Raw genomic sequence first — 18893 nt, forward strand, 5'->3', positions numbered from 1 at the left:
ATGTGTAAAGTTGGTGAGGGAGATAAAAGTCTCCAACTTCAGCGATTTTTGCAATTCATTCCAGTCACAGTCAGCAGAGAACTGGAAGGAAAGGCGGCCAAATGAGGTGTTGGCTTTAGGGATGATCAGTGAGATACACCTGCTGGAGCGCGTGCTACGGGTTGGTGTTGCCATCGTGACCAGTGAACTGAGATAAGGTGGAGCTTTACCTAGCATGGACTTGTAGATGACCTGGAGCCAGTGGGTCTGGCGACGAATATGTAGCGAAGACCAGCCGACTAGAGCATACAGGTCGCAGTGGTGGGTGGTATAAGGTGCTTTAGTAACAAAACGGATGGCACTGTGATAAACTGCATCCAGTTTGCTGAGTAGAGTATTGGAAGCTATTTTATAGATGACATCGCCGAAGTCGAGGATCAGTAGGATAGTCAGTTTTACTAGGGTAAGTTTGGCGGCGTGAGTGAAGGAGGCTTTGTTGCGGAATAGAAAGCCGACTCTAGATTTGATTTTAGATTGGAGATGTTTGATATGAGTCTGGAAGGAGAGTTTACAGTCTAGCCAGACACCTAGGTACTTATAGATGTCCACATATTCTAGGTCGGAACCATCCAGGGTGGTGATGCTAGTCGGGCGTGCGGGTGCAGGCAGCGAATGGTTGAAAAGCATGCATTTGGTTTTACTAGCATTTAAGAGCAGTTGGAGGCCACGGAAGGAGTGTTGTATGGCATTGAAGCTCGATTGGAGGTTAGATAGCACAGTGTCCAAGGAAGGGCCAGAAGTATACAGAATGGTGTCGTCTGCGTAGAGGTGGATCAGGGAATCGCCCGCAGCAAGAGCAACATCATTGGTATATATACAGAGAAAAGAGTCGGCCCAAGAATTGAACCCTGTGGCACCCCCATAGAGACTGCCAGAGGACCGGACAACATGCCCTCCAATTTGACACACTGAACTCTGTCTGCAAAGTAGTTGATGAACCAGGCAAGGCAGTCATTAGAAAAACCGAGGCTACTGAGTCTGCCGATAAGAATATGGTGATTGACAGAGTCGAAAGCCTTGGCCAGGTCGATGAAGACGGCTGCACAGTACTGTCTTTTATCGATGGCGGTTATGATATTGTTTAGTACCTTGAGCGTGGCTGAGGTGCACCCGTGACCGGCTCGGAAACCAGATTGCACAGCGGAGAAGGTACAGTGGGATTCGAGATGGACAGTGATCTGTTTGTTGACTAGGCTTTCGAAGACCTTAGATAGGCAGGGCAGGATGGATATAGGTCTGTAACAGTTTGGGTCCAGGGTGTCTCCCCCTTTGAAGAGGGGGATGACTGTGGCAGCTTTCCAATCCTTGGGGATCTCAGACGATATGAAAGCGAGATTGAACAGGCTGGTAATAGGGGTTGCGACAATGGCGGCGGATAGTTTCAGAAATAGAGGGTCCAGATTGTCAAGACCAGCTGATTTGTACGGGTCCAGGTTTTGCAGCTCTTTCAGAACATCTGCTAACACTTTCGCTTTGTCATTATAGGGTATTGTGTTTAGATTGATGAGGATTTTTAAAAATGTAATCCATTTTAGAACAAGGCTGTAAATAGTGAAGGGGTCTGAATACTTTCTGAATGCACTGTATTCCTTCATCATAAGACCATTCTTTATCCTCAAGGAGTTCTATAATTTATAAATGACTAGCTTGTTCTTGAGATCAGAATGTAAGTAACATATAGCAGAGCACAGTGATTGGCATATGTCATGATCTACAATCTGTGATCTGATGAGTCCCATAGGCATGTCTGTGCCAGGGTCAGTTACAGACTTGGCAGTGAGTACAGTACACACCTGAAGTGTGTGATCTGGTTCTCCAGCAGAACACGCAGCCTCTCCTTGATATCCTCGAAGCGCTCCTTCTCCTCCACAGTCACCGTCCCTATCCCGTCAGGCCTGAGGGGCATACAGTACCATAGAGTTTATATGGTTGGAGCATGGGGCAGGAAACACCAAGGTTGTGGGTTTCATTCCCACATCGTCCACATATTGAACAATGCATATAAATTATGTATTAATTGGAAGATCCCTTTGGACAATTTTTGGGGCTAAATGTTATTTTAGAATTATCATAATATCCCAAATCAGAGTAGGCAGTATTGCCACAACTGACACAGTAATCACAGGGGTCACACACAAGGGTCAAACGGTCACTGGAGGTCTAACTGAGAATTTCAGCTAACATACAGTAATACACATGTAGTATGTAGTTATACGTCCACAGCAGAGCCTACAGTACAAATCCAGCGTACGTGTGGTGTATTCTACAGGTAAGAGCCAGCCAGCTATTTGGGAGAGTGGGGCCACTGGTATCTGAGAGGATGGTTACAGGGAGGGGGGGGGGGTTCCCCCTGCCCTTCACACACCCCTATGGCAAGCTGTGGCCCCCATCGTGTCTGACAGGAGGAGTATCCCTCCCCACCTCCCTCCTCCTTTCTCACTGTCCTTCACTGAGATGACATCCTGGGCCCGGTGACAACAAGCATGTCACGTCTCCTGCTCCTCAAGCCGCTGTCACGGCGACCAGTGCCTCCTCTGTCACATGCACTCACGTTCCCCTGTGCTCACGTTCCCCCATCCTCAGCCGTGTCACTAACTATAAGGAGATAGGCCCCTCACCCATGCTCCCTCTATGTGTGTGTGTTTCGGGCTATGATTGTCAGTGTGTGTTTTGTGTGTGTCTTCATCTGAGGCATGTCATAAGCAATAAAAAGCCCAAGCTTTTAATAACATGGTATGTGATGTGAAAACTCAGAAAACAAATTTGATAATTTCACACTAATTATGCCTAGCCTTGTTTTGTTCTCCTACGCGGCTTTCATAATGTTTTCATAAACTCTACATGGAAATGAGTTGTCATTTGTCACAGAGCGATCAGAGAAACTAATAATATCAGAGGAACACCACATCAGAGGTCTCTGCTTATTGCAAAAGTACGTGACTGGAAATGAATTACAGCCAAATGACAAATTGACTCGTACATCCAATTTAAAAAGATAAAAGCCATATTTAACTGGTATTTTTAACATTCAAACACCACATTTCCAAAGCATTACCTAAACTAACTGGAGGTGGAATTGAATCAACTCCAACCCTTAAAATTCTATTTACTCTTAATTTACTCCCAGGCTACTGTACTCCCTATAATATTCAGTCCATGCCCTGTGGCTATAAGGCTATTAGGTTGTGGGTGGGTGAGGGGAGTAAGGGGGGGTCAGGGTAGTGAAGGGGGTCATGGCCAGAGAGGGGTTTCTCTCGCGGGCAGCACGGGGCTGTCATGGTCATGGGGACTGGAGGCGGGCTGGCTGTGGCCTGGGCTCGGACAGTGGCAGGAGACACTCGCCCGTCACCCATGATGACCTGTCATCCTGTCATCCCTGACCTTCAGGCAGGCCGGCTGGAGAGCTCCCACTACAGTACACTACACCCCCCTCCCTCCCTTATTTTCTCTCTCTCCATCCTTCTTTCCCTCTCCCTCTATTCCTGAACCTCTCTCTCTTTTCCTCTCATTTTCCCCTCTCGCTCTCCACCCCCACTACCATCCTCCTGTCTTGGAGCTACTCCCGTCTCCCTGTCTAGCCTGATCATAACAGGACTCAAACAGACAGCCCACCTCAGCTCGATCACTGTCTGTTACAGGATGGGGGAGGGGTGGAGGGAGGGGTAGATTGGGTAGGAGGAGTGTCAGATTGGGGCAGACTGGTAGACTGACAGACAGCTGCCCATGACCTTCGCCCCTCAACACTGTAGTGACACTCGCTTGTTTATGTTGACTAGAGATCAAGCCATTATTATGACATACAAAAGTTTGGGCAGATGTACACAAACGCACAAGTACAAACAAGCTTACATATGTATGCAAGTACACATGCAAACACAGACATTTTATTATTTAAAAACTCATTTGCAATACTATTATTTGCAATACTCATTAATTATTTCAATATTTCAAATACAGTATTTAATCTTGTTAAAAACAAACACTCATGTCACAAAGGCCGAATGGGAGTCACAGTGGATCTACAAGTGAGGAGGAATACACATTCACATGTTCGTCAGAACTTCCTATTTTCTAGTTGTGATGTCAGAAAAACAACTTTGTTTCATTCAAAACAGCATTTGTTGTCATCTTTTGGTTGAAAAGGTCAAAGTCAGTGGTGAAACGTCACAACCCGGCCTACAACATTTAATCAGAGTTCCCACTTGTAATTTCGACTTGGCGGGTCATTCAAGTAAACTTTCTAGACGGAACTAGGAATTTCCGATAACTCCAATAGCATGTGAAAGTGGGAGAAGCACCACAGACTCTTACCTTCTGGGACTTGGAGTACTCCCCCCCCCCCCCCTAAACTCCATGATTTTGAGTTCCCTCTTGGAGGGGGTGGGGGTCTCTGGGGTGGGGGGGTAAAGGTAGCTTTGAAGCTCTGCCTCGGTTATGGGCCAGTTTAGCAACTCAGACAGTCTCTGACTACAGGTTACATGAGGGAGAGGCAGGGGTGATGGTATGAGAGCAAGCAAGGAAAAACAGAGAAGAGAAAAGTAATGGCAAACAAAAATAATAGACAATGAGAAACAATTCATTGACAACAGAAGAACAGACAACTAAGAAAGAAGAACAATTTAATACTATACACAAATCCCAACTGAACACGAGAGACTTAAAATCATAAGTGACAGAAAAAAGTGATTTTAGAAGAGAAAGTAAGCTTTGACTGATGCAACAAACAACAAGCATGGGATGTTGGGTGGAATACACCCTGGGTTAGAGTCTTCTCTGAATGAAATTGATTCTTCGTAGAAGGTTGGTGATAGAGTGGCTTCTCTGAACAGGGATTCTTGGTTTGCTTTCATAAGCATAACATGACATTCATACGCATAACACGCATAACATTTATGACACACACAAAGACAGAGAGAGACAGAGAGAAAGAAAGAAAGAAAGGAGGGGAGATAGCATAGAAGGAGAGCTGTCAGTTTTCTGTACCTGTTGCCGTGGACGTGTGAGGCACAGAAAGCAAAGCTGTAGTGTAGCAGGGTGGGGTCAATCATAGCCCCATTCTCCGCCCGCTCCAGCAGGTCGCCCAGGTAACACAGGTGTCTGTGACACCCCCGCACACCATTACGAGCACAGTACTCATCCATGACAAACACCTGGCCTGGACTGAGCCAGCCCTGCAAAATTGACAAAGGAGGGGTTCAATGATAGAATGACTTATATGGGATCACATCCCAAAGCAAAAGAATGAGGGAACCACTAGACTTAACTTTCCTCACCAAACAGGAGTAAGAGTCATTGAGCCTGTGGTCCAAGGTGAGGCGCTGGACCATCTCAAATAGGGAAGAGTGGTCGAAACTACAGGGGTTGGCTGAGATGAACTCATCCATGCCGTGTTTCTGTGCACGGTCCGCGTCTGTGTCCGTCCACCCCAGAGAGAGAGAGAGAGACAGCCAGCACACATGGAGGGAGAAATAGGATCCAGAGAGGAGTTAGATATATCAGAGGATGTGAATTGCTGAAGAAGTGAGAGTGAGAGAGCGTCACTCAAGCAGCGGGAGGGCCCTATTCTATCAAAACCATTAAGCAGGTTTACATGAGACACAAATACTGTATATACACAGTACCAGTCAAACGTTTAGACACACCTACTCATTCAAGGGTTTTTCTTTATTTTTACTATTTTCTGCATTATAGAATTATAGTGAAGGCATCAAAACTAAGACATAACACATATGGACAAAAATGTGAAACAAATCAAAATATATTTTATATTTGAGATTCTTCAAAGTAGCCACCCTTTGCCTTGATGACAGCTTTGCACACTCTTGGCATTCTCTCAACCAGCTTCATGAGGAATGCTTATCCAACAGTCTTGAATGAATTCCCTCATATGCTGAGCACTTGTTGGCTGCTTTTCGTTCACTCTGCAGTCAAACACATCCCAAACCATCTCAATTGGGTTGAGGTTGGGTGATTGTGGAAGCCAAGTCATCTGATGCAGCACTCCATCACTTTCCTTTGTCAAATAGCCCTTACACAGTCTGGAGGTGTGTTTCGGGTCATTGTCCTGTTGAAAAACAAATGATAGTCCCACTAAGCCCAAACCAGATCGGATGGTGTATCGCTGCAAAATGCTGTGGTAGCCATGCTGCTTAAGTGTGCCTTTAATTATAATTAAATCACAGACAGTGTCAGCAGCAAAGCACCCCCATACCATCACATGTTCTCTTCCCTGCGTCACAGTGAGAACCACACATGCGGTGATCATCTGTTCACCTACTCTGTGCTTCACAAAGACAGGGCAGTTGGAACCAAAAATCTCACATTTGGACTCATCAGACCAAAGGACAGATTTCCACCGATCTAATGTCTATTGCTCATGTTTCTTGGCCCAAGCAAGTCTCTTCTTCTTATTGGTGTCCTTTAGTAGTGGTTGCTTTGCAGCAATTCAACCATGAAGGCCTGATTCCCACAGTCTCCTCTGAACAGTTGATGTTGATATGTGTCTATTACCTGAACTCTGTGAAGCATTTATTTGGGCTGCAATCGGAGGTGCAATTAACTCTAATGAACTTATCCTCTGCTGCAGAGGTAACGCTGGGTCTTCCTTTCCTGTGGCAGTCCTCATGAGAGCCAGTTTCATCAAATCAAATCAAATTGTATTAGTCACATGCGCCTAATACAACAGGTGTAGACCTTACAGTGAAATGCTTACTTACGAGCCCCTAACTGACAGTGCAGTTAAAAAAAATATGGATAAGAATAAGAGATACAAGTAACAAGTAATTAAAGAGGAGAAGTATAAAATATATGTATACAGGGGGGTGCCGGTACATAGTCAGTGTGTGGGGGCACCGGTTAGTTGAGGTAGTATGTACATGTAGGTAGAGTTAATTAAAGTGACTATGCACAATTTTTAGGGCCTTCCTCTGACACAGCCTGGTATAGAGGTCCTGGATGGCAGGAAGCTTGGCCCCAGTGATGTACTGGGCCATTCGCACTACCCTCTGTAGTACTTTGCGGTCGGACGCCGAGCAGTTGCCATACAAGGCAGTGATGCAACCAGGATGCTCTTTCGATGGTGCAGCTGTAGAACCTTTTGAGGATCTGAGGAACCATGCCAAATCTTTTCAGTCTCCTGAAGGGGAATAGGTTTGATCGTGCCCTTTTCACAACTGTTATGGTGTGCTTGGACCATGTTAGTTTGTTGGTGATGTGGACACCAAAAAACTTGAAGCTCTCAACCTGCTCCCCTGCAGCCCTGGCGATGAGAATTGGGGCGTGCTCGGTCATCTTTTTCCTGTAGTCCACAATCATCTCCTTTGTCTTGATCATGTTGAGGGAGAGGTTGTTGTCCTGGCACCACATGGCCAGGTCTCTGACCTCCTCCCTATAGGCTGTCTCATTGTTGTCGGTGATCAGGCCTACCTACCACTGCTGTGTCATAGGCAAATTGAATGATGGTGTTGGAGTCGTGTCTGGCTGTGCAGTCATGAGTGAACAGGGAGTACAGGAGGGGGCTGAGCACGCATCCCTGAGGGACCCCTGTGTTGAGGAACAGTGTGGCAGATGTGTTGTAACATACCCTTACCAACTGTGGGCGGTGTTTAGTCCCAGGGTCCTTAGCTTATTGATGAGCTTTGAGGGCATGATGGTGTTGAACGTTGAGCTGTAGTCAATGAATAGTATTCTCACATATGTGTTCCTTTTGTCCAGGTGGCAAAGGGCAGTGTGGAGTGCAATAGAGACTGATGTGGAAGCTCTTACTCAGTTTGGAGGTGTGTTCTGTTGGGGCGGTATGCAAATTGGAGTGGGTCTAGGGTTTCTGGGATAATGGTGCTGATGTGGTCCACGACCAGCCTTTCAAAGCACTTCATGCCTACAGACGTGAGTGCTACGGGTTGGTAGTCATTTAGGCAGGTTACCTTAGTGTTCTTGGGCACAGGCACTATGGGGGTCTGCTTAAAACATGTTGGTATTACAGACTCAGACATGGAGAGGTTGAAAATGTCTGTGAATGTCTGCTAGTTGGTCAGTGTTTGCTCGCAGTACACGTTCTGGTAATCCTTCTCGCCCTATGGCCTTGTGAATGTTGACCTGTCTAAAGGTCTTACTCTCATCGGGTGCGGAGAGCGTGATCACACAGTATTCCGGTACAGCTGGTGCACTCATTCATGTTTCAGTGTTATTTGCCTCGAAGCGAGCATAGAAGCTTCCGGGTTAGAGTCCCACTCCTTGAAAGCGGCAGCTCTAGCCTTTAGCTCTGTGCGGATGCTGCCTGTAATCCATGGTTTCTGGTTGGGGTATGTACGTACGGCCACTGTGGGGACGACGTCATCGATGCACTTATTGATGAAGCTAATGACAGATGTGGTGTACTCCTCAATGCCATTGGAGGAATCCAGGAACATAATCCACTGTGCTAGTAAAACAGTCCTGTAGTTTAGCATCTGCTTCATCCGATCACTTTTTTATTGAGCTTGTCACTGGTGCTTCCTGCTTTAATTTTTGCTTGTAAGCAGAAATCAGGAGGCTAGAATTATGGTCAGATTTGCCAAATGGAGGGTGAGGGAGAGCTTTGTATGCATGTCTGCGTGTGGAGTATAGGTGGTCCAGAGTTATTTTCCCTCTGGTTGCACATTTAACATGTTGAAAGAAATGAGGTAAAATGGATTTAAGTTTCCCTGCAATAAAGTCCCCGGCTACTAGGAGCGCCACCTCTGGTTGAGTGTTTTCTTATTTGCTTATGGCGGAATACAGCTCATTAAATGCTATCTTAGTGCCAGCCTCTGACTGTGATGGTACGTAAACTGCTAAAAAGAATATAGATGAGAACTCTCCTGGTAGGTAATGTGGTCTGCAGCTTATCATGAGAAACTCAACCTCAGGTGAGCAATAGCTCGAGACTTTCTTAGATATCGTGTACCAGCTGTTGTTTACAAAAATACATAGGCCGCCGCCCCTTGTCTTACCAGACGCTGCTGTTCTATCCTGCCGGTACATTGTATAACCAGCCAGCTGTATGTTGATATTGTCGTCGTTCAGCCAATACTCTGTGAAGCATAAGATGCTACAGTTTTTATTGTCGCGTTGCTAGTTTCCCAATAACTCGTCCATTTTATTGTCCAAAGATTGCGTGTTTGCGAGCAGAATTGAGGGGAGTGGGGGTTTATTAGATCGCCTCCTACTCGTCAGAAGGCAGCCCACCCTCCGGCCTCTCTTTCTCTGCCTCCTCTTCACGCAGATCACTGGGGTCGGGGCCTGTTCCCGAGGGAGCCGTATATCCTCCGCCTCGGGCTCGTTAGAGTCATAAAAGAAGAAAAAGGATTCTGCTAGTCCGTGGTGATTAATCGCAGTCCTGATGTTTAGAAGTTATTTTCGGTCATAATAGACGGTAGTGGCAACATTATGTACAGAAATAAGTTAAAAACAACGCAGATAAACAAGCAAAAAAACACAATCGGTTGGGGGCATGTAAAACGTCTGCCTTCTGCTCCTGCACCATTCTGCCATCATAGCACTTTTCAAAGTTCCTTGAAATTTTCCAGAATTGACTGACCTTCATGTCTTAAAGTAATGATGGACTGTCATTTCTCTTTGCTCATTTGAGCTGTTCTTGCCATAACATAGCCTTGGTCTTTTACCAAATAGGGCAATCTTATGTATACCACAACACAACTGATAGGCTCAAACGCATTAAGAAGGAAAGAAATTCCACAAATGAAATTTTAACTAGGCACACCTGTTAATTGAAATGCATTCCAGGTGACTACCTCATTGAGCTGGTTGAGAGAATGCTAAAAGTGTACAAATATGTCATCAAGGCAAAGGGTGGCTACTTTGAAGAATCTCAAAATCAAAATATATTTGGATTTGTTTAGCACTTTTTGGGTTATTACATGATTCCATGTGTTATTTTATAGTTTTATTCTACAATGTAGAAAATAGTAAAAATAAAGAAAAACCCTTGAATAAGTAGGTGTGTCCAAACTGTTGACTGGTACTGTATATTTACATATATGTTTTTTACATGTCTTTTTAACTGAACACATCAATGGCTTATGGGTGAAACTATACAGACACTCACAGGCCAATAATAATGGTGAATTTGTTATTAGCCTGCACAGCTGGTTAGCGGTTTATATTGAATAGGGCTCTCGTACAGTACGATTCTTCTGGGGATGGGTGTTCTGGTCAATGGAAAGATTAACTGTGGGGTTCATTGTCAACTAGCAAGTGGAAGGAGCTCTGGGCCAGAGTGGAGTAGATGCAAGTTGCAGCTTAACCAATGCAGACGGATCATTCCTGTGGTCATGCATGACTGGTTCTGTTCTGTTTCAGGGTTTCTTCTGTATAGAAAACCCTTGGGCGTGCTACCTAAGTTATTCGGCCACCTATGTCCAAACATTAAGAAAAATAATAAAATGGAAGGAAAAACGAAGGAAAAACGAAGGAAAAACGTAAGAAGGAAAAACATTTTCAGTGCAAACTTAAACGACTAAAACCAAAATATAATGTACGTAGAAAAGATAAATGGACTTATATATTTTTTTATTAGAACATATTTGAGAACCAACAATCACCTAAATAAAAGCTAGAGTCAGGGAGAATGAAAAATGTAAAAAATGATGCAGGAGTATTTTTGTCATGGCAAAGTGCTCGCATTGATTTTGTTATGTTTGAATCACTCAGACAGCATAAGCCATAGAAAAATGTGTAGAATTGCAAAAACCATGCTTTAAAACTGCACATTCTTTCTCCATCTCATTGCAAAATGTGTTCAATTGCAGGAAATTAGCTTTAAAACAGCAACATTCTGTCACTACAGCCTCTGATTTTGGCCACGCAATTGGCTATGCCCACACCACACCCACCAACTAAACCCCATTTTGATCCAGAAAAAACCCTTCTGTCAATCTCACTATTACAATGTTGGTCCAGTTTCCCTTGATAAAGGCTAAAGTTAATGTCTGTGGGGTCTCTCTCTCTCTACATAACAGTGTATGTTCTCCCCGCAAATCTCAAGTCCCTTATGTGATCCTTCAACCTGAGCATATATAAACTCTCTGAAAGCAGCCTTTCTGATTGCATCCTCACATGATTAAGTGCAACCTCAGAGGAGAGCTAGCTAGACCCATCCCCAACCCCCCCCCCCCCCCCCCTCTGCTCAGCTCAGCTCGTGGGCACATGACCCCTGGGGTCTCCCTAATTAAATGCCCCCCTGTGCCAGTAAAACAGTTCCTGGGACAGAGGAACCCCCTGACCATGCACCCCTTTGTTCAGAGAGGGGGATAAATAAATTTGACAACACATTTTCACTTTACTTCCCAGTGAGTGGGCTGAGGCATTACATCAGGGTCTGGCTAGAATTGGAAGGCTGCCTGTTAATCCTTTCTCCGGCCATCTACCTCTATTTTTATTCTAATGGCCCATTTTAGCCAGGGCTTAGGGGACTGCTCTGCAGGCCACAGGTCCGCAAGTCACAGCTATTCTAAGCAGCAGTCTGGATAAATAGCCTATGCAGCTGCCCCTCCCGAGACAAGGCTTTACATGTCAATAAAGAGACAACACCACTTATTGAGCATTAACAACAGTTTGAACATAGTGAAACAAATTCGTTTTCGCCGCAACGTGGATACACACACATCTTATTTTGACACTTAAAATGTGTTCAGACACACTGATATACAAAAATGTACAAAATGTTTTGGGATTTTTTTCTGAAATTCTAAATCACCTAAAGCTGAATGTGACATACACATAAAATCATGAAGAATAAATTACTTTGACTATTGAATATAATTGTTTAAATATCAAACTCAGAGAATATAAGAATACAGTATTACTTTTGTTTTCTCCCATTGACCTCAACCTCACTGTTGAGTGAAACCCAATGTGGCGCCCTGCCAGCTGTCAATCACCCAGGGAACAAAGACTGTGCTGTTATGATGCTTATGATCCCCAACTCCCAAATCCAAAAGGTGACTTTGTATCCTTCTCTGTGACTGGTGGCCTGTCACGTCTATTTGACATTCCAGCGGTGGAGTGGACATGGGGGCACTGGACAGTAACAGGCAATGACACTAGTCACCCCCGTCTGTCTAGGCAGGGGAAGGACAGACATGACAATGATTGATGGATGTTACTCATTTATAGATCCCTGCACTCACTAAGAGAGTTGAGAGCAGAACATTTGGGGCTATTTAGTACATGACTTGTTTTTTTAAGGATTGACCACCATCAAACACCCCCCCTCCCACAACATGGACATCCACAGTCCAGCCCTCACTGAGAGCAGAGTGAAGGGTACATGGTGATAACTGGATCTGGTTTAGTGCTGACCTGGAACTAACGACACTAACCAACACTTTGGTTCTCCCTTTCTCAATCAGTCTATCCATCCTAAACATTTCAGTTCAATGAACAGTGATGGTTGAAGATCTTATTACGCTCATCTAGTTTTTCTATACAGGTTCATGTTTTTACACATTTGAACATTTGCAAGTTGACAATACTTTATATTCCCATGCACTGTATTCATAGATTCATAGAGAACTTCTTGGAGCATACCACTATTAGTGTGTTGATGGAGAGGAGTAGTACATTCCTGGGGAAAATCTCAATACCCAACAACACTACGATCTGTCTCAGTCTTAACAACAGGGAACAGAAAACAGTCTCAGTTTTCAGCAATAATTGGGATAACTTGGTAAATTGGGATAACCCTGGTAAATGTTCTTGTCAGGCATCCAAAGAAAGAAAAGGCAAACAGATATGTACATTGTAAAAGTGGTAGTAATGTTAGAGCAAGTTTTAATCCAAGGTCCGTCTGTAAGTAGTGGAGAAGACTGGAGTAGCATATGACAGAGGGAATTGCATGACAACAAGAACTACTTGTTAGCATTCAGAATACTCCAGGTTCATATTTACCAGCTCATATTTAGTAGCAAGAAGAACTAAAGAGAGAAAAGCACAAATTGAGCCCTCTTCAGTAAAGCATGAATATTCCACTGTAAAAAATAAATAAATAAATATATATATATATATATTTATTTATAAACGTCCCTTTTTCAGGATCCTGTCTTCAAAGATAATTTGTAAAAATCCAAATAACTTCACAGTACTTCATTGTAAAGGGTTTAAACACTGATTCCCATGCTTGTTAAATGAACCATAAACAATTAATGAACATGCACCTGTGGAACGGTCGTTAAGACACTAAAAGCTTACAGACGGTAGGCAATTAAGGTCACAGTTATGAAAACTTAGGACACTAAGAGGGCTTTCTACTGACTCTGAACAACACCAAAAGAAAGATGCCCAGGGTCCCTGCTCATCTGTGTGAATGTGCCTTAGGCATGCTGCAAGGAGGCATGAGGACTGTAGATGTGGCCAGGGCAATAAATTGCAATGTCCGTACTGTGAGAAGCATAAGACAGCGCTACAGGGAGACAGGACGGACAGCTGATCATCCTCGCAACGTGTAACAACACCTGCACAGGATTGGTACATCCAAACATCATACCTGTGGGACAGATACAGGATGGCAACAACAACTGCCCGAGTTACACCAAGAACGCACAATCCCTCCATCAGTCCTCAGACTGTCCACAATAGGCTGAGAGAGGCTGCACTGAGGGCTTCTGGGCCTGTTGTATGGCAGGTCCTCACCAGACATCACCGGAAACAACGTCTCCTACGGGCACAAACCCACCATTGCTGGACCAAACAGAACTGGCAAAAAGTGCTCTTCACTGACGAGTCGCAGTTTTGTCTCACCATGTGTGATGGTCGGATTCACGTTTATTGTTGAAGGAATGAGCGTTACACCGAGGTCTGTACTCTGGAGCGGGATTGGTTTGGAGGTGGAGGGTCCGTCATGGTCTGGGGCGGTGTGTCACAGCAACATCGCACTGAGCTTGTTGTCATTGGAGGAAATCTCAATGCTCTCCCTTATGTTGTACCCTTCCTGCAGGCTCATCCTGACATGACCCTCCAGCATGGCAATGCCACCAGCCATACTGCTAGTTCTATGCGTGATTTCCTGCAAAACAGGAATGTCAGTGTTCTGCTATGACCAGCGAAGAGCCTGGATCTCAATTGAGCACACACACACACACACACACACACACACACACACACAATGTTCTACATTGTAGACATCAAAGACATCAAAACTATGAAATAACACATATGGAATAATGTAGCAACCAAAAAAGTGTTAAACAAACCAAAATATATTTTATATTTGAGATTCTTCAAATAGTCACCCTTTGCTTTGATGACAGCTTTGCAAACTCTTGGCAAGCTCTCAACCAGCTTCACCTGGAATGCTTTTCCAACAGTATTGAAGGAGTTCCCACATATGCTGAGCACTTTTCCTTCACTCTGCGGTCCGACTCATCCCAAACGATCTAAATTTGGTTGTGCACTCCAACACTCTCCTTCATGGTAAAATAGCCCTTACACAGCCTGGAGGTGGATTGGGTCATTGTCCTGTTGAAAAACTAATGATAGTCCCACTAAGCCCAAACCAGATGGGATGGTGTATCGCTGCAGGATGCTGTGGTAGCCATGCTGGTTAAGTGTACTTTGAATCCTAAATGAATCACAGACAGCGTCACCAGCAAAGCACCCCCACACCATCACACCTCCATGCTTTTACGGTGGGAAATAAACATGCGGAGTTCATCCTCAGAGACATGACGGTTGGAACCAAAAATCTCCAATTTGGACTCCAGACCAAAGGATAAATGTCCACCGGTCTAATGTCTATTGCTTGTGTTTCTTGGCCCAAGCAAGTCTCTTCTTATTATTGGTGTCCTTTAGATAATGGTTTCTTTGCAGCAATTCGACCATGAAGGCCTGATTCACACAGTCTTCTCTGAACAGTTGATGTTGAGACGTGTCTGTTAATTGAACTCTGTGAAGCATTTATTTGGTATGCAATTTCTGAGGCTGGTAACTCTAATGAACTTCTCCACTGCAGCAGAAGTAACTCTGGGTTTTCCATTCCTGTGGCGGTCCTCATGAGAGTCAGTTGCATTATAGCGCTTGAGGGTATATGCGACTGCACTTGAAGAAACTTTCAAAGTTCTTGAAATGTTCCGTATTGACTGACCTTCATGTCTTAAAATAATGATGGATTGTTGTTTCTCTTTGCTTATTTGAGCTGTTCTTGCAAATATGGACTTGGTCTTTTATCAAATATGGCTATCTTAAACGCATTAAGAAGGAAAGAAATTCGACAAATTATAACTTTTAACAAGGCACACCTGTTAATTGAAATGCATTCCAGGTGACTACCTCATAAAACTGGTTGAGAGAATGCCAAAAGTGTTCTAAGCTGTCATCAAGGCAAAGGGTGGCTATTTCAATTATCTCAAATATAAAATATATTTTGATCTGTTTAACACTTGTTTGGTTACTACATGTGTTATTTCATAGTTTTGATGTCTTCACTATTATTCTACAATGTAGAAATAATAAAAATAAAAACCCTTGAATGAGTAGGTGTTTTAAAACGTTTGACCGGTAGTGTATGTACATACACACTACAGTTCAAAAGTTTGGGGTCACTTAGAAATGTCCTTGTTTTTGAAAGAAAAGCACATTTTCGGGCCATTAAAAAAACATTAAATTGATCAGAAATGCAGTGTAGACACTTAATGTTGTAAATGACTACTGTAGCTGGAATGTTTTTTTTTTTAATGGAATATCTACATAGTCGTACAGATGCCTATGTCGATATTCCATTATAGTTTTTTTTTTAAATCTGCCGTTTCCAGCTACAATAGCCATTTACAACATTAACAATGTCTCTACTGTATTTCAGATCAATTTAATGTTATTTAAAGGACACATTTTTTTGCTTTTCTTTCTAAAACAAGGACATTACTAAGTGACCCCAAACTTTTGAACGGTAGTGTGTGTGTGTGTGTGTGTGTGTGTGTGTGTGTGTGTGTGTATATATATATATATATATATATATATATATATATATATATATACAGTGCCTTGCGAAAGTATTCGGCCCCCTTGAACTTTGCGACCTTTTGCCACATTTCAGGCTTCAAACATAAAGATATAAAACTGTATTTTTTTGTGAAGAATCAACAACAAGTGGGACACAATCATGAAGTGGAACGACATTTATTGGATATTTCAAACTGTTTTAACAAATCAAAAACTGAAAAATTGGGCGTGCAAAATTATTCAGCACCCTTAAGTTAATACTTTGTAGCGCCACCTTTTGCTGCGATTACAGCTGTAAGTCGCTTGGGGTATGTCTCTATCAGTTTTGCACATCGAGAGACTGAAATGTTTTCCCATTCCTCCTTGCAAAACAGCTCGAGCTCAGTGAGGTTGGATGGAGAGCATTTGTGAACAGCAGTTTTCAGTTCTTTTCACAGATTCTCGATTGGATTCAGTTCTGGACTTTCACTTGGCCATTCTAACACCTGGATATGTTTATTTTTGAACCATTCCATTGTAGATTTTGCTTTATGTTTTGGATCATTGTCTTGTTGGAAGACAAAAAAAATGTCCCAGTCTCAGGTCTTTTGCAGACTCCATCAGGTTTTCTTCCAGAATGGTCCTGTATTTGGCTCCATCCATCTTCCCATCAATTTTAACCATCTTCCCTGTCCCTGCTGAAGAAAAACAGGCCCAAACCATGATGCTGCCACCACCATGTTTGACAGTGGGGATGGTGTGTTCAGGGTGATGAGCTGTGTTGCTTTTACGCCAAACATAACGTTTTGCATTGTTACCAAAAAGTTCAATTTTGGTTTCATCTGACCAGAGCACCTTCTTCCACATGTTTGGTGTGTCTCCCAGGTGGCTTGTGGCAAACTTTAAACAACACTTTTTATGTATATCTTTAAGAAATGGCTTTCTTCTTGCCACTCTTCCATAAAGGCCAGATTTGTGCAATATACGACTGATTGTTGTCCTATGGACAGAGTCTCCCACCTCAGCTGTAGATCTCTGCAGTTCATCCAGAGTGATCATGGGCCTCTTGGCTGCATCTCTGATCAGTCTTCTCCTTGTATGAGCTGAAAGTTTAGAGGGACGGCCAGGTCTTGGTAGATTTGCAGTGGTCTGATACGCCTTCCATTTCAATATTATCGCTTGCACAGTGCTCCTTGGGATGTTTAAAGCTTGGGAAATCTTTTTGTATCCAAATCCGGCTTTAAACTTCTTCACAACAGTATCTCGGACCTGCCTGGTGTGTTCCTTGTTCTTCATGACGCTCTCTGCGCTTTTAACGGACCTCTGAGACTATCACAGTGCAGGTGCATTGATACGGAGACTTGATTACACACAGGTGGATTTTATTTATCATCATTAGTCATTTAGGTCAACATTGGATCATTCAGAGATCCTCACTGAACTTCTGGAGAGAGTTTGCTGCACTGAAAGTAAAGGGGCTGAATAATTTTGCACGACCATTTTTTCAGTTTTTGATTTGTTAAAAAAGTTTGAAATATCCAACAAATGTCGTTCCACTTCATGATTGTGTCCCACTTGTTGTTGATTCTTCACAAAAAAATACAGTTTTATATCTTTATGTTTGAAGCCTGAAATGTGGCAAAAGGTCGCAAAGTTTAAGGGGGCCGAATACTTTCGCAAGGCACTGTATATATATATATAAAGCTTTATTTAGCATACCAATAATATTATCTTAATTTGAAACCCAAAAGTTTTTTTATTTATTTTTACCTTGGTTTTTCTCCCAAGAGTTACCCTTTGTGGTGTTACACTATACTGTGAACATATGCAGGTGTGAACTAGCAAGTAGTTATTTGGTAACATTTCACTGATTGCTTCCCAAAATAATTGTGCATAGACCACACTGTTTTATTCATGACATGTCACTTTTAACATGGTAATTACCAATGGCTGAGAGACACAGGGGCCTCCAGTAGTTGTCAAAAACAACCACTTCACTGAATTCACTTATGTCCTCAATTCTACTGCAATTATGTGAAACATCACTGTAGTTTATGTTGTGGGTTTTAGCCTTGTTACTGCCATAAACCCTTTGTCACTATATTGGTAATTAAAACAGTTGGAAAATATGATATGATGATGGCAGTGATGTTTAGTATTATTGGTATTTGAAATATATGATTTGAAAATACAAGTTAGTGTTTGGATATGGACCTTATTCTAAGAGGGGCGTTAATGTTCAATTAAGTTGCTGAGAGAGAGAGAGAACAAAAGAGAAGAGAAGAGAAGAGAAGAGAAGAGAAGAGAAGAGAAAGAGAGAGAGAGAGGCAAATATGCAGATAGTTTAACCAAAGCAAACCAAACAAAATCAGAGTTACATGCATCCTAGTCTGGTAAGGATGAAAGTGAATCCTAAAAGAATCAAACAGAATCAAAATAAATGTTTTCTAGAGTGGTCTAAGACAGAGATAAGATAAAGACTTGAATAGAGGGAGAGACTGAACAAAAGAAGAGGAGGCAGACAGGGAGAGCACATTGCTTTGGTCAGATAATCAGTGTGGATTATCTGAGCTGTGCCAGCAACAGGGAAGCACTTACCCTTGAATCCAGCTACGAGATAGCGGGGTAAGAAGGACCAAACCAGAGAGACTTAAAGACAGAGAGCAGACACAGAGATCTGACCTACAGCAGCTGGGCTAGGGACCGGGGACACACCCAAAGCAAGAGAGAGAGGCAGAGACAGAGACAGAGACCAAGACAGAGAGAAAGAAAGTGAGGGAAATAGCTCATAACACTGGTAAACAACTGATATAACGGGACACAGGGGAAGAGAAACAGTAATCAAAAAAGACGAAAGGCTCAACTAAAGAGATTAATATAGATATATAGTGAAACTAATAGAT

General features: G+C 43.1%; 1 protein-coding gene across 9 annotated transcripts in view; it reads right to left on the reverse strand.

The window, feature by feature from the left end:
• The window catches only part of LOC110493244 (calcium-dependent secretion activator 1), a 155072-nt gene that overhangs the window by 52656 nt on the left and 83523 nt on the right, over positions 1 to 18893 (reverse strand). For all 9 annotated transcript variants that reach the window (XM_036950551.1, XM_036950557.1, XM_036950556.1 and 6 more), the window contains 3 exons: positions 5313 to 5449; positions 5023 to 5210; positions 1833 to 1934 (listed from right to left, as the gene is read on the reverse strand). In XM_036950551.1, coding sequence (XP_036806446.1) covers positions 1833 to 1934; positions 5023 to 5210; positions 5313 to 5449 — 427 coding nt within the window. The remainder of the gene's footprint in view (positions 1 to 1832; positions 1935 to 5022; positions 5211 to 5312; positions 5450 to 18893) is intronic.

This window comes from Oncorhynchus mykiss, chromosome 17 (assembly GCF_013265735.2).
Source record: "Oncorhynchus mykiss isolate Arlee chromosome 17, USDA_OmykA_1.1, whole genome shotgun sequence".
NCBI classification, from domain to species: Eukaryota; Metazoa; Chordata; class Actinopteri; order Salmoniformes; family Salmonidae; genus Oncorhynchus; species Oncorhynchus mykiss.